General features: G+C 35.3%; 1 protein-coding gene across 1 annotated transcript in view; it reads right to left on the bottom strand.

Annotated features, from left to right (window-relative positions):
- Positions 1–10,871: 10,871 nt before the first annotated feature.
- The window catches only part of DCHS2 (dachsous cadherin-related 2), a 306,411-nt gene continuing 300,406 nt past the window's right edge, over positions 10,872–16,876 (bottom strand). The window contains exons 18-20 of the mRNA XM_065877536.1: positions 16,560–16,846; positions 15,457–15,589; positions 10,872–13,498 (exon numbers count right to left, since the gene is read on the bottom strand). Coding sequence (XP_065733608.1) covers positions 10,872–13,498; positions 15,457–15,589; positions 16,560–16,846 — 3,047 coding nt within the window. The remainder of the gene's footprint in view (positions 13,499–15,456; positions 15,590–16,559; positions 16,847–16,876) is intronic.

Genomic DNA, 16,876 nt, shown 5'->3' on the forward strand with positions numbered 1-16,876 from the left:
GGGTTTGAGACACAGTCTGTCAGGTATACCTCTCTGTGTTTCTGTTCTCTCAAGGCACATGGTTCCTCCAGTGTTCACTGGCTTGATAGTTCTCTGATGCCTCTCACACACATATACAAAAAAACTGTTTCTTTTTCTCCTTATCCTTCTTATCCTTATTCAGCTTTTTACTTATTCTCAGCAGGGGAATTGGTATACAACAAGTTAATTTATCATTACAGGAAGCCTTTGCATGCACTTGGATTCATTTCTGGGTTTCCTATTTTATTCCATTAGTCTATCTAGTCATGCACCAATACCACTTTATTTTATTATAGAGAACTTTAAGATATATTTTTATATCTGGTAAGGTTAATACACATACACATACACAAAAATAGAGACACACAGCTCATAAGTTTTCGGTGTTTCCTATTTATTCTTGTTTGTTTATTCTTCCAAATAAATTGTGTAATCAAGTTATTTAACTCAAGAAAGAAAAGTGGTATATGTATTGGGATCAGGTTAAATTTATATTACTTAGGAGCAACTGACATTTTTTAGCATTGAGTCTATTAAAAAACATCTATTTATGTCTCCTCTGTGTCTTTCAGGAGATGTTATAACTTCCCTCATATGAATGCTAGGTATTGTTTTATTAACATTTTACTTAGATTTTTTTCTACTGTAAATGAAGTCTTCTCTTCCATTCATCCTCTAATTGGATATTATTCATATATGTGAAGAGTATCGAATTGATGTTTGTATATTAATGTTATATCTTGCAACTTTACTGAATTCTCTTATTCTTGTTATTTCAAACCTTGTTCTTTCAAATCTTGTTTCTAATTTCTTTCTTGTTTAATTCTGTGGACTAATTTCTACAATATTAGATTTTCGTGGAGGTAGTAGGCGTACTGTCTTGTTCCTGGCTTTTGCAAAAATGGATCTAGAGTGTCTCAGTTTCTCTGGGGAAGATACTGGCTTTTGGATTAGATGTGATTTTATCATTTTAAGGAAATATTCATAATATGTAAGTGTCCATTCATGACTACCAAGTGCTGTTCAGAATAGATGTTGTATTTTGTTAAGTGCCTTTTTGCCATTTAAGAAAATGTTCATATTATTTTTTTCTCCATAGTATATTAATATGATGAATTATATTGATGATTTCTTCATAATTAATCATCTCTTTATTTATGAAATGTCTCCCATGTTACGGTGTAAATTTTTTCATGTACTGTTAATTCTTTTTATTTTCTTAACATCTTTATTGGAGTATAATTACTTTACAATGTTGTGTTAGTTTCTTCTGTATAACAAAGTGAATCAGCTATACATATAAATATATCCCTATATTCCCTCCCTCTTGTGTCTCCCTCCCACTCTCCCTATCCCACTGCTCTAGGTGATCACAAAGCATCGAGCAGATCTCCCTGTGTTATGCAGCTTCTTCCCACTAGCTATCTATTTTCCATTTGGTAGTGTATATATGTCAATGCCACTCTCTCACTTCTTCCCATCTTACCCTTCCCCTTCCCTGTGTCCTCAAGTCCATTCTCTATGTCTGTGTCTTTATTCCTGTCCTGCCCTTAGGTTCTTCAGAACCTTTTTTTCTTTTTTTTTTTTTAGATCCCATATATGTGTGTTAGCATACGGTATTTGTTTTCCTCTTTCTGACTTACTTCACTCTGTTTGACAGACTCTAGATCCAGCCACCTCACTACAAATAACTCAATTTCATTGTTTTTTATGGCTAAATAATATTCCATTGTATATATGTGCCACATCTTCTTTATCCATTCATCTGTTGTTGGGCACTTAGGTTGCTTCCAGGTCCTGACTATTGTAAATAGTTTTGCAATGAACATTGGAGTACATGACTGTTTTTGAATTATGGTTTTCTCAGAGTATATGCCCAGTAGTGGGATTGCTGGGTCGTATGGTAGTTCTATTTTTAATTTTTTAAGTTACTGTTCTCCATAGTGGCTGTATCAATTTACATTCCACCAACAGTGCAAGAGGGTTCCCTTTTCTCCACACCTTCTCCAACATTTGCTGTTTGTAGACTTTTTGATGATGGCCATTTCATGTACAGTTAATTCTTTTTAATAATATTTTAATTAATAATTGCATACATATTTATAAGTGAAAATAGACTATTTTTCTGTTTCGTACATTATTTTTCAGGTTTTGATATTAATGCTATATTAAATCCATTATTTTCCTTACTTTTTCATGTTTTGAAATAATTTAAATAGCATTTGGATGACCTAATCTTTATAGGTTTTGTAAAATTTCACTATAGAAATATCTGTGGGGAAGATTCTTTACATCTTTATTTAATCTTTTAAGTTCATTCTGTTTAGACTATGTTTACCTGGGTCAATTTTGGTAATTGTATTTTCCTAGAAAATTATTTATTTCTTTTAGAGTTTCAAATGAATTTGTATAGAGTTTGCAGAAAAGTCTCTTTTGATTTACCTTCTTTCTTTTGACAGCTATCATTACTCCCTCTTTCTATTTCTTATTTTGTATATTATTTTCTAGTTTTATATGCGATCTTCTAGTTTTGTATTTTCTCACATTTAACTGATTTAATTTAGTTGATTTTTAAAGACCCAGATTTATTTATTCATAAGCTCCATGGGTATCTTTTTGTTTGTTTTATAGCTCAGTAATGTCTGGTTTTACCTTTAATTTCTTCTACTTTCTAATTCTAATACCATTTACTCCCAATTTGGACCTGTAAGGCAGTTGACAACCATTCTATTTCTGTGTGCTCTTCCTTTCTTTCCCCATTTTTAAAGTTGTAATTTAAAAACATTGTCAGGGCATATATTAAATATATATTCAATAATATGCTACCACCTTTATATTCACTATCAGCTCTACATTTAAATATATTTAATATCTTTATGGTGAACCTTTCTCAGAATTCATTCCCTAGTTGATTCTTTAGAAATATTCCTTGAGGTCTTGCACATTCACAGCCTCATTGATGATATATGTATACTTAAAGGTAAGTTTATCTAGATACAAACTTTTGGCTTACATTTTCTTCAAGTATCTTAAATATACTATACCACAGTCTTCAGCTTAAAATACTGTTGTTGAAAAGTAAGTCAATCTCTTCACCTTGTAAGTCACTTGGCTTTCTTATCTGGAAGCCCAAAGGATATATTCTTTCTCTTTAAAGCACAATAGATTTTAAAAATCTATGTTAGTATTAACATGGGTTGATTTTTCCATGGTATACATTTTCAATATGTAAATTCAAATTTTGTTTTATGTCTGGAAAGTGTTATTGAATTATAATTTTTCTGCTTTCTTTAGTTTTCTTCTTAAGGAATGAAATTTATACACACATTGAATCATTTTTTCCAGTCTGCTAAATCTATCATCTCTAATTCTTTTACTCATTTTAAAAAATTCTGTTTGATTTTTTTCCATTTTTTTTCATTCTTTTTTTCTTACTATCATTTCATTAGTATCTATTAACTTTTTGTTCCTTCTAGTTTAGTCTTCTGATTTTTTCTTTTATTTTTAATTATTCATTTAGCTCTTTCTTTTAACGTCTTTTAGCTAGTCTTTTCTGATTGACTATGCAAACTTTACAGTGTTTTAAAAAGTGTTTTATTAATTTCTTTTACCTAGTTTTGAAATATTAAGTCACAGTATTCTTTGGCCTTTTAGCCATAATTATTCTAGTGTGTCTTCACTGTCCATTGTTACATCATTCAGAGAATTAGTCTTTTTGCTTACAATATATTTTATACTGTAATTATTTTCTGTTACTCATGTTTTATTGAGATAGATTTTCCTTATTTTAGAACGTTACCGTATAGGGGTGATGACAGACCAGAATAGCTTTCCTAGATTCATGGTTCTAGGGCCCCCATCTTCTCTTGTTTCTGCAAATTATTTATAAATAAGAGTGTTTTTGTACCTTCTAGTTTCTCTGGTCCCCTTTCCCCCTTTGTATCTAGGACTTCTTTCCCTTTATTAGTCATATGAATTTGAATTCTACTTTCAGGAGAGTTGGTGTGGCAACTTTTAGAAGGCAATTTGTGTGCCTTTTAAAAGGCAATTTTGTTGTGTATTTCTGAAAGCTCTGAGGACTTGGACACACCAGCATAGTCTAATTTCACTTTAGTCTTTCTACATTCATCTACAAAGTAGGTGTTCTGTAACCCTTTCCCAGTTTTGACAGTTATTCTTAGACCTGCCTGCTAGGTTTCTCTTCCAAGGATAGATCTTTCTTGCATAGGCATGTACTTGTTGGAGATTCCAGTTCTCTGGCTGAAAGTTGGAAATTCCTCCTTTGCTCCTCGCTGCTACTCCTAATAATTGGTATTTTTGTTTTGCCTTCTTATATTATAGAATTTGTAGGAATGACTTCACTTGTTCTGTTTCGTAAGGTCATTTGAGAATATTTAAAATCTGCACTGATGTTGCTATCTTGCACTAACCAGAATGTAAACCGCTTTCCCTACTTGGATTTTGGAAAATCAAACTCTCCTGATTTTCTATTCTTTCTCACTAGTTGTTTTCCTCTGGGATTTATTTGCTGGATCTTCTTTATTTTTTGATCTCTTGGTAAGGACCAAGAGGTAGTCTTGGGATCTTTTCTCTATTTACATTTACTCCTCACTGATCTCATCCAGTTGACTTTAAATAATATCCATAATCTGATGACTGCAATTTTTCTCTATAGCCCTAAATTCTCTCTTAAGCCCTGGACTCATGTCTAGCTTTCTCCATACCCATATCCAATTCACTATCAAGAACTAGCAACATTTCCTCCAATATATATCTTGACTCTATTCCCCTCCACTTATAACAGCCCAGCTGAACTACAATCATAGCCAGCTGAGATTACTGCAATAGCCAATTGACTAGGGTACTATTACTGCACTAACCTGCTCCCCACCTCTGCATTGGCCTAGTTTTCAAAAAGTAGCCAGTTACTCTTCAAAAATGTAAATCAAATAATATCATATTTCTGGGCAGAAGCCACCAATGACTTCCCATGACACTTGGAACAAAACCTGAAGCCTTTTACCATAACCTACAAGACCCTTCATAATCTGAACTCTAGCTACCCCCATGATCTTATTTCATGCTACTCTTCCTCTCACACTAATTCTAGACCACTCTGGCTTTAGTTTTCCAAACACTCCAATTGCTCCTACCCCAGGTCCCCTGTGCTTGCTGACACATGTACCTTCAATGCTTCCCCCTCAGATCTTTGCATGGCTCATTCACTTCATTCAGTTCAAATAGCATCGTATCAGAAACCTCCCCCAAACATTCAATCAGGATTGCACTGCTGTATTGCACCACAACCTTGCCAATGTCTTTGTTCTTCTTTATAGCTTTTAAATTTTTTTCTTCATATAACACTTAACATTACTTGAAATTGTATTTTTATTTTTATCTCCCTCAATAAAAAGTAAATGTTATAAATTCACTGGCTTTATCTATTCTCCTAACTTCTGTATCTCCAGAGCCCAGATCCATGACTTGTCCACAATAGGTACTAAGTATTTGTTGATTAAACCTATGAAGTATTTCCCAATTATCATTTCTCATAACTGGTTACAGTACTTTTTATTGTCATAATAAAAAGCAATACTTTTTATTGCTTTTATATTTAAAAAAGGTCTTTCCTACCTTTATTCTATGCTTTTCTTCCAGTCTTTATGGTTTCATTTTAACTTTTACTCATTAATCCAGTTAAAAATCAGCTTTGTTTATGGTGTGAGAAGAAATACATCATATTTACCCCCTCCCTCAATTCCCCAGTATGCATTTATTATGGATAAATAATCTGTACTTGTTTAAAATATCACTTTTAACACATACTAAATATATGCATATATAGAATTTCCTTCATAAATTCCTCATATTGCTTTTATTTTATATTTTAATGTTTTGATGTAAACATTCTAGGCATATCTACTGAACTATATTCTCTTCTCTTATTGATAGAACTTCATTCTGCTAGGCATAGGGCAGTTGTGGTTTAATCCAGGAACTGAAATTAAATTAAACCAGTGTGCTTAGTCAGGAATTGTCACTGTCTCAAACAATATGCTTTTGAATGTCATCTCTAACTTTTTTCTATTATGTCTAAAACTCACAAGAAATGTATGTACATTTTAAGGAAGGGAGAAAGAGAAAACAAATCAGATTGAAGAAGGAATTACCTGGTCATTTGACTTTATCTAAGATATTCTATAATATTTTGATAGGCTCTTTACACTGACTTTCTCTCTCTCCTATGATTGGTTAAAATCACAGAGCTATGTTAGAATTCCCACCTAATGGGGTCAAGGCTTATGTATCTCACCCTCAAACTATGGCCTTGTCTGTGAACATTCACATATGTACTCATTCATTCTAAGAACATCTGTATTTCATAATACAGGTGGAGACCAGGCCTTTGCCCTGAGGGTTTACTATCTAACAAAAAAATCCATGTATTTAGTTTTCTAACCAAAATAAGGCTTTCTCACTCAAGAGATGCACTTGTGCATCTGCTATTTATTTGGTACACTTTCCCCTCTCTACTACTCATTTCACAGTTTTGGCTTAGCAAATATATTGGGTGAGATGAGGAAAGTTATATAGACCAAAACAGTAGGAAGTGTTAAATTGTCATTAAATAGCCAAGTGCCAAGTGTCTAAGAGAAAGAAATAGTCTGATACTCCAGTCATTTGGGGTTGATTCTTTCTAAGATTGCCATAATTTTGTTTCTAAGAGACAGATTTCTTTGATGAATATGGAATCAAAATAATTTTTGTCACCAGAATTCAAATAAAATTGACAATACTTGAGAACAAACTATTGACTATGCCTATATTGTGGCTTAAAAGTTATATAAAATGTAACATTTTAATATAAAATCCCAATTATGAAGCAAGTGCTCATTTTTAAAGAGGATGAGCTACCAGAAAAAAAGACTAAGTACTAAAATTCCATATTCTGTCCCAACTGCCTTCTGAACTTTCATTATTTGGTATGAAGTCACTAACTTAAAATTGTGGCTCTTGCAATGCCAAAGTTATGTAGAGTGGGGAATAAGGTAAGGCAATATTCCGATTTTTTAATTCTTTAATTCACCAAAAAGAAAAAAAAAAAACCCACCCCACAACAAATTCAAGTGCTTATGGTCAAATGCGTTCTAGTTCATTGTGACCTAGCTTTAGGTTCACAGCTTGATAAACCTAAATTTTCAGATGATGGAGGGAGAGACCCGAGAGGAGCAGATAAGAAGGAGAAAAGAAATTCCTTAAAAAAGAGAGAGATTCCTGGGCTTCCCTGGTGGCTCAGTGGTTGAGAGTCCGCCTGCCAATGCAGGGGACATGGGTTCGTGCCCCGGTCCGGGAAGATCCCACATGCCACAGAGTGGCTGGGCCCGTGAGCCATGGCTGCTGGGCCTGTGCATCCGGAGCGACGGGAGAGGCCACAGCAGTGAGAGGCCCACGTACCGCAAAAAAAAAAAAAAAAAAAAAAGAGAGAGATTCCTCAACAGGATGAACCAGGAAGGGCAAGTGACTCAGCAAAATCTTTACACTTAAAAATTTCTTTTTACAGGTCCTTACCCTTTTGCCTTCTTGTATTTCTTTACCCATGCCCTAAACTATTCCTTTTCAGATTTGATCCTCTCTTTTCTCTTCTGTCCTTTGTTCCTTCTCTCCTTTCCTCCTTCTCTCCCTCCATCTTTACAATGGATGAAAGCTACTTTCAGTGACTCACACTGGAATGCTTGGTTTGGGTCATAAGCAACACTTCTGCAGCTTTCCTGGTCCTGGCATCCCTCTTGGACAGAATGATTATCCATACAAACTCTCCAGCTATGACCAAACAGATAGCTCTATAGTTTTGAGCTCAATGAAAATAAACCCAATGAGCTTATCCATGACATCATGTGAGAATCCACTAGCCATCCATATCCTTCATTGCTCTGAAGTGGGTTAACATCTTAGATCCTCTTAGTTATGTCTTGCTTTTTTTTTAACTTAAAGATAAGGTATGTGTAAAAGGTCAAAACAAAAGTAACAAAACATGTTTGGATGGAAATAATTTTTAAATTAATAATTAATTTTCATCACCATAACTTCTGGAAAACACAGAAAGGGGGACTCTGAAACTGAGGGTAAAGGTGCTGAGAAACACAAGCCCTGTCTCACAAGGACATCTATCATGGACCAAGTGTGCACACCTGTAAGCAGCTGGTAGTTTACAGTGCATTATAATATTTTTAAAGAACAGTTAAATGATCAAATCCCTAAAGATGCTGCATTTTTCCTTTTCTTTGCCTGGGAATCTGTTTTGGAAGCTAACTCCATGATTACTACTAGGACATGGAATTTTGATATCCATTTGGTCCTGATTTACACCAGTATTTTTAAGGCTGCCAACGAGAAAGTCCAGAATTTCAGGCAGGCAAAATTCCACAAGAGACAACTGTCTTTTATTTTATAGCTTATGAATTTGGGGCTTAATATGATTTTCCACTAACAAGTTCTGTACCCCCTCCAGAGTGCTAAAGCTGGTGTGTAGATCAGCAAAGTAACACAGAACATATGAGGCAAGTTAATATTAAACTTGAAGGAAAACTGTCCAAATTATATTGTTTACTTAGGAAAAAAGCACTCTAGTTGAAAGGGCTGACATATGATTTACTGCAAACACTTAACCAGCATGTTCACATTTTCACTCTCAACCCTACTGTAATAGTCGTTTGGCAGTGGTGTGGCTTTGGATACTGTATTAATAAAGTCATCAATTAAAAATCCACTAGATGTTGGTAAGGAATAGCTCTAAATTCTTCATGTCTTCTGTTTTTATTAAATGTCTAGAAAAAAATGCAGAATTGTGTCCAGAATGAGGAATAAAATCACTGGCAAATAACTTACAGAAGAGTTAGATAGATAGCTTTTTAAGCATAAGTAATGAAGAACCTGTTTAATTAAAAACAACAAAATGTTCTTGATTCCTAGAAATAATTCTGTTGCAAAACAAAACTTCCATGTATAATTAGAAAAGAAAATCAATATAGCATTTCTTCGTATGCTCAAAGGAATCTTTCAAAGAAAATCAAAGAGAGAATAAACATTGGAACGCTGTAATTATTATTATTTTTTTTTAGAAAAACCATGAAATCTTCTTCTCCGGATGCCATGAAGAAAAAGAGAAACATGCACTCATCCTTCAATATCTAAGCGTTCCATGCCTAAATCACTTTCCCTAGGATTCCAGGTTTCTCCAAAAACCTTCATGTTTCATACAATTTCTAATATATATTTGATAAAATCAGCATAGGAACTCTTAGAATTATTTATCTACAAAACTAGATATCAAACATGGCATCCTAAAATGTTTTTCAGTAAAGAGACATTAGTCATCCCACATAAATTTACAGATAGGACCACTGAAAGAAAACATAAAGGAAATATTCCTATAGCTGAATCCCACACTAACTACTAAGAAAACTACACCAGATGCCCTCTAGACTCGACATTAGAATCCTAAACTCTTACTCCAAAGCCTGGCCACGTTGCCTACCATGGATGACTTTTGGACCAGCCTCATCAGGATGTGCTCTGCTTTCTTGGAAGGGATAAGAATCTCTGACAGATTCTCAGGCTCACCAAACAGAAGGAGATAGCATTTTATATATACATATATATATGGGCACCACACAGTACCACTATATCTCTGAAACAGTAGTTGTACAAAACAGAATTATTTTAACCATGTTGCCAAACTGTTCCGCCTAGTGACAGTTGAAGCTAAATAAGAGTATAAACAAATGGTAGAAAGACTTCTGACATCCATTCTTAACTTTTATAGTAGGAGTATTTATATAAAAAAATCTTCATTAAAAATATATTGCTACATTACTCTATGAAATTTATTATTAGCAAATAACATAATTTTATCTGAGTGCAAATTTTTAAACTGACATTGAGTGGATAAATTATTTCTCACCAAAAGTTACTGAATGTAGAATAAAATAAAATGAAGAAATATACACAAATTAATCTTCAGAGTTTAGTGTCTGTACCCGTACCATGTTACAAGACAGAACATTGAAAAAAAAATCATTTTATTTGTAAAGAAAGCCAAGGAAATATGTCTTCAGTGGCAGCCAACCACACATTATTGCTTTTATCAATACTGGCTCTCCATTAAGAACATGCATTTCTGGTTCATTTAATCAAGAATAATTTTCTTATTTGGCACAGAGGTATGACAAATTTCATTCTTAATTTCTCATTAGATTTCCAAAAGACACCATAGTAAATTCAAATTATGGCTAAACTCCCCAAGTGTGGCTTATGGGGAAAATGGGGAAACGCATCTCCAAGTATATCAGATCTGCAGGAAACTGCTTCACTTTACAACTTGTTTATCCTTCCAAATTTCCCCTCTCTGCTACTTTTTGTCCTACACTCATTTTTTATTCAGTCTTTACTAATTTGTTTTATAAATAGCAGAATAATCAGCAGTAAAGTGACCAGAATACAGTATACTTTATTTCCATTTACTTTCATATAAACATTTTGGCAGTCAGCCAAGTTCACTGTGTCCTTTGGAAATCTAACCATACAGAAGACCAGGTGTGACAGAATATACACTACTTAATATATACAAACTTGAGTCCTGAGAGCAAAACATAAAGGTTAAAAGACAGGGTAACTTCTCATTAAGACTGAAACAAATTCTCCAAACTTAAATGAGAGAGTTCTAAAAACCTAGACTAAATTGTATCCCTCACTCATAGATAAATGAACCCAATCTCAAGGAGCTCACTTAGGAATGTTTTGTCCAATCATTCATGACCAATGGAGAGCAGGTGCTTGACATCACAATTGTTTTATATTTGAGCTTCATCTGCTGCTTTAGGTTCATGGCATGTACCACTCAGATGTGTTCCTAATAACTCTCTATCTGACAGCAGCGGGGTTATGGCAGGGGTCTGTGTGGTCAGCAGAGAAAGGGATGGAGAAAAACTGGGCGTCATGGCTTTCGGCAGAGAACTTTGATGATAGCGAATGGGGGAGTGTGGGTATTTCCGAAGTCCCTGTCCCAGGGTTATGGCTGGCATTCTTGGTGGAACTGCTTTAATCCCGGGCTGGGCTACTGCTGTTATCAAAGGTGGTGGAAAAACAAAAGATTTCTTCTCCTTTGGAATGCCAGGCATAAGTAAGTGCTCATCCTTTAGTTTTGCAATATCATTAAATACTGATGCAAGAGGTTGGAACTTGGGTTCCCAACTGAGGAGATAATCCCAGTGATAGTTGCCTCTTACATCATGATCAGAGTTTCTCTGGGTTGAAAGAGCTGCACATCCTGCTTCCTGATCACCTGAAATAAAGACGGCCTCTTTTCTGACATCAGCCAGGATGCCCACTTTTCCTTCTCTCTTCTTTAGAGGCTGGAGTAAGATGTTATTTTGAACATAGGTAGTGCCACAGCCCTGTCCTTGATCTCCTTCCTCAAATGTATGGCTGTTTTCTGCTGTTTCAGCAGTAACCACCACATCAGTTTCCCCAGACAAACAAGAGAGCTGGTCTGATTCCCTTGGAATGCCGGAGTCTGGCACCCTGGACTCCCGATCACTCAGAGCTGAGTCAGAGTCCTTTCTGTAAGGGTGCTCATTTATCCTCTGGATTTCCTTATCTTCAGCAGTTTCTCCTTCCACAGAATAGTGACCACTGGAGTTTGAGTGCCTGTACGGATGTGCAATGTCCTTCTCCATAATTCTTGTTAAACTCAACCATTCAGGCATGGAGTCCACAGGCACTACCTCATTATCACTCTCATTAGTTTTTTGGAAGGATTTCAGCGTGCTGGCATCCCTGGTCGGTCTCACACTGATATCTAAAGATGATGATATTTTCTTTTCTTCAAAATTGTTTATTGCATCTTTTTGTTTATGTCTTAAAATAAGTACAATTAGAATGAAAACAAGTAACAAAAACACTAAAAAGGAGACAGTGAGACTGATCAAAAAGCTGTTAGCTGATTCTGTGGAGTGTTTTCCTTCCAAGGAAAAAGACACATTCACAAAAACAGTACAAGATGTAAACTTGGAGTCCGGTTTGGGGCTACGAGCAATTATTTTCATTTCGATGGTGTCTTCTTTGCTGACTTGACTTTTTATTAGGGGAAGGGCTCCACTTAAATAAATATTTCCATTAGTTTTATTTACTGAAAAGAAGGGAGATGGAGTTTCGAGGGAGTAAAGAATAACTCCATCAATACCAGCATCTGCATCGGATGCTTCCACTCTGCCAATCAACTGTCTTACATTACTCTTTTCTGGGAGGTTGAAAAAATATTGATCCTGAGTGAAAATGGGTTCAAACTCATCTATCCCTTCAATATCCACCCAAACCATTAAGGAGGCTGTTGAGTCACCCTTGTCTTTGGCCTGAACTGTGAGGCAGTATTTTTTGTCATGTTCATAGTCAAGGACTTGCTGAGCACGAATATCCCCTGATAAGGGGTCAATGAGAAAGAGGTCATGATCATGCGGCATCTCATGAAGGAGAGAACAGGGTGAAACTATAGAATAGGTCAAGTCTCCATAAGGACCTGTGTCAAAATCCAAAGCATTTACAGAACATATGGTGGAGAAAACAGGAAGATTTTCAGGAACAGCACAGTTCAAGTTTGGGAACATAAACTGAGGTGCATGGTCATTATCATCCAGGACATTGACAAACACAACTGCAAAAGAAAAATGCTTCTTTTCTTCATCTGAAGCTTGGAGAGTTAAAGTAAATTTTATCGTTTCTTCATAATCCAAAGGTTTAATCAAATAAAGAACTCCAGTTTTTTCTTCTAAGTGAAAATGCCCCTTCTCATTTCCAGAGATTAGGTGGTAGACGATTTCTGCATGTGAAGCCACATCACAGTCACTTGCTGAGACCACAGTGATGGGGCTCCCTCGAGGGGTACCTTCCTTGATGTGGGCATGATATTCCAGACTGCTGAATGTAGGTGGGTTATCATCCACATCGAGTACTGCTATTGACACAGTGGCTGAGGAACTCAGTGGAGGGCAGCCACGGTCAGATGCCAGAAGGACAAGCTTATGACTGGCGGTTGCTTCTCTGTCCAGATTGTGAATCAACACCAGGTAACCAACTTGCTTGTAAGTATATTCTGAATGAATGAAACTAGTTTCCACATGGAAATTGTTCTGTGAATTACCACTGATGATGGAATATTCAACATGAGTGTTTTCATGGGTCCAGTCATGGTCAACAGTTGAAAAGGTGACAAGTGTGCTTCCAATTGGAGTGTCTTCACTCAAGCTAAGATTATAATATTCTATTGCAAACTCAGGGGCATAATTGTTCACATCTTGTATTTCTATCTCCACTAAGGTAACAGCCTTCAGGTCAGGAATTCCACCATCACTGGCTTCAACAAGAAATCGAATTGTTGATTTTCTATCCAGAAGTAAGACAGGATTGATAGTATATACTGTGCCTGAAAAATAAGACATAGTCTTTCAATGTTGTGAAGTAAAATTTTCATGATCATCTTAGTCAGCAAATATTTACTAATATGTAAAGATATCTGTTAGTTACAACCAAAGGTAACTCCAAATAGAAAATTTAGATGATTACATTTATACTTTTGTAACACTTAAGATTCAGAAATAATATTCATGGCATTCACGCTATTAAATATGTGTGCTGCTTGAAGATGACTTTGCCACAAGTTTTTAAACATTTTATTTTTGTATAGTAAATTGTTCCATTATTACTTTTTAAAGAAAATGTATTCTTATTTGAATAACTTATACCCCATTCTACTATGCATAGACACATGTATAGAGACATTCTGGCATAAACATATTTATTCTGGAAATGCTGGATGGCACTCATGCTAGTCAAATGAAAGTAGTAAATATGATAATGCAGACTTACGACTATTGCTGAATTCTAGAGATGCTTTTCCTAAAGCTCTTGTTTAATTCAGCAAGTGGATTTTTCCCCTATTGATGAAATATGTGTAATACATTTTATCATCTTAAATATAGAAATATTTAATTTTTATAAGTATGTATGTAACAATATTTTTCTAAGGAAAATGTGTCTTAAGTATGGCCACAAAGAAAGAATACAAAATGGTATCTTTTAAATGCCACATTTCAGTTTGGGTCCCACCATGAACTCAGTTGACCTGATAATATTCAAGATTTTAAAAACATTCTAATCAATGTAAAGTCTATTGATAATGCATATCAAACAAAAGTGTTGCCAGGATCGAGTGCTCAGAGGGACAATGTCACACTGCAATTTGCTGTGGCAGAGAGAGCGAGACAGAGAGAGAGAGGAAAGCCAAATTCTTGACATGTTCGAGTCCACCCAGTAATCATTCATCTACAGGCTGTGTGGCGACATTACCTACTTCTCCCCGTTACCATACTCTAAGGGCCTCATACTGGTATTTTGTGACTAAATTCTCCCTTCAGGTAATCCTGAGGTTAACTTTTTAAAATTGAGAATATAATTGACATATAACATTATATTAGTTTCAGGTGTACAAAATAATGATTCGATATTTGTGTAACTGCAAAGTGATCAGCAGAGTAAACCTAATTAACATCGATCATCCAGAGTTTGACTTATAAGTCAGCTCTCACTTGTGAAACAACGCAGTGGTGGGTGGAAATGGGGAACACACAGTGTAATGTGTCCCAGCCCTGTTCTTTTCTAGCATGTGCTCTGCTAGGGACAGCACTTTGCTAATTATTTATCTTTATCAAATTTAGCTTTTAATGTTTACTTGCTGTTAAATTTTCTCTGTACAATGCTTTACTTTTCTAACCTGAAATCCTTGCCTGAATGCATTTCACAACCACAAATGTCTTGATCTCTGATAACAAAACGAGGAGCCTTGGGAGACATCAAAGAAACCAGAACATCCTCAATTGTTTTCACTTAGTAGAGATGCTCAAATAATTTTCCTTTTTGTTTTGTTTTTTTTTTTTTTTTTGGTCTTTGTTGAATATGTGATGCTGTTACTGAACTTCTTGTACTTGGCTTGGAAGAAAAGCTTCTAAACTCTGGTAACATGAAGTCTTCAGTTCTAAATGAACCTCTTTGACTTCATTTTGATTCTTGTTGAGGCCTGGGCTAATTACTTCAACTGTGCTTGGTTGGCTGGATGAGCTGGTATTTACTATACTGAGGTCTCTGAACTTCTGTGCATTTGCCAGCATTTAATCAGTTCCTTTTGCTTTCCAGCCATTGAGATGTTGGAGAAGAGAAATAGCACCAGGATATGCTACCACAGCATTTGACGTGAAGAGAAATAAGAAGGTGGTGTCTTTGATACCAGCGTGTGGGGATGGAGGTGGCACATTTGGAAAGGATTATTTCAGGCTTCCACCCTGTAACTCAAACCTATGAATGCTAAAGCCACTATAAATAACTCACCATTTGTAGGATCAATTGAAAATGCCTTAGAAGAAGAAAGGATCCTGTAAGAAATGTTCTTGTTGCTTTCCACATCTGTGGCCACCACGGTCAGCACTGTGTGCCCCACAGGCACCGATTCGGAAATGGTGACCTGAGGGGAAAATAGGGAGATGGGCACTGTGCTTAGCTATTTTCATGAGCAGGGTCAGAACCTGAGGCCCTTTTATTCATTTTGCTTATAGAAAAGACAGAGAACCTGACTTTTTTAGGCAGATTAATTTATAGAGTGAACATATTAAGAAGATTGTATTAGTAGTTCCAGAATTCAGAAAAACAAAAACTTTTAAAATTTTTCATTCGGTTTTGATTTTTATTATGAAAAATTTTCCTTATAAAAATTATTTCTGTGTGGTAGAGGACAGCTAATGCATTTACTAATGTATTATTATACTGTACACTTTATAATTATGAGCATTGTATTATTTAACAAGCCTTCACAGAAGATCATTATTTAGCTTAGCTTCTCTCCTGTGTTTACAGGTAAACCTTGCATTTGTTAGTTTCTCTCCTGTGTTTACAGGTAAACCTTGCATTTGTTACATTCAAGAGTCCTGGGGCCCATATCCAAATACTTAAGTGAATGTTATCATTGTCCTTACTTCTATAAACATATACTATGCTCTAAAATCTACAGTTTACACTGTAGAGTTTTGTTCATGATTTGTTTCTGCAAAATGTTAATCAATATATTCAAAAATACATGCCTAGGAAAGAAAAGGTTTTCTCAAATTAACTGCAGATAATCCAAACTACCTTATTGTCTTATTTGTGGCTTTGCAAATATTAGGCAAGTCCCAATTATTATGAACAACTGGATCCCAATCCCTAAAAACTAGAAAAATGGTGACATACTTTCATATGATGATTTGTGATACATACCTAAGAAATTGAATTGAATGTGATATTCAGTTCCATATGTACTTCTATCCTCCATAATATTAAATATAAAACTCTCAACAACAACTTAGGCAGTAAAAGCAGTGAATACTGTCTGTTTGTCTAAATTAGTGTCAACATTATTCCCTATTCTTTCAAGTTTCAACATCTCTTAAGTTCTCTACCTGGTAAGAATCTTGAGAAAATACTGGTGGGTTATCATTGACGTCCAGCACATGGACGATGAGTGTCCCTTCCGTGTGGTGCACCAAATCTGAAATTTGGATATGCAGCTCATATTCAGTAGCTTCTTCAAAGTCCAGTGTTTTCACTAGCACCACTACCCCAGTGTTCCGATCAATAGCGAACTTAGTTCCAGGATTACTCTCTTTGACGAAACTGAAGATGAAAGCTGGATTCAAATCCACATCATGAACTGATATCTGAGTCACAATTACACCAGGCAAAGAATCTGAAATAGTCATGACCACTGTCAGTCTCC

This window comes from Phocoena phocoena, chromosome 5, assembly GCF_963924675.1.
Source record: "Phocoena phocoena chromosome 5, mPhoPho1.1, whole genome shotgun sequence".
In the NCBI taxonomy this organism is placed as follows: Eukaryota; Metazoa; Chordata; class Mammalia; order Artiodactyla; family Phocoenidae; genus Phocoena; species Phocoena phocoena.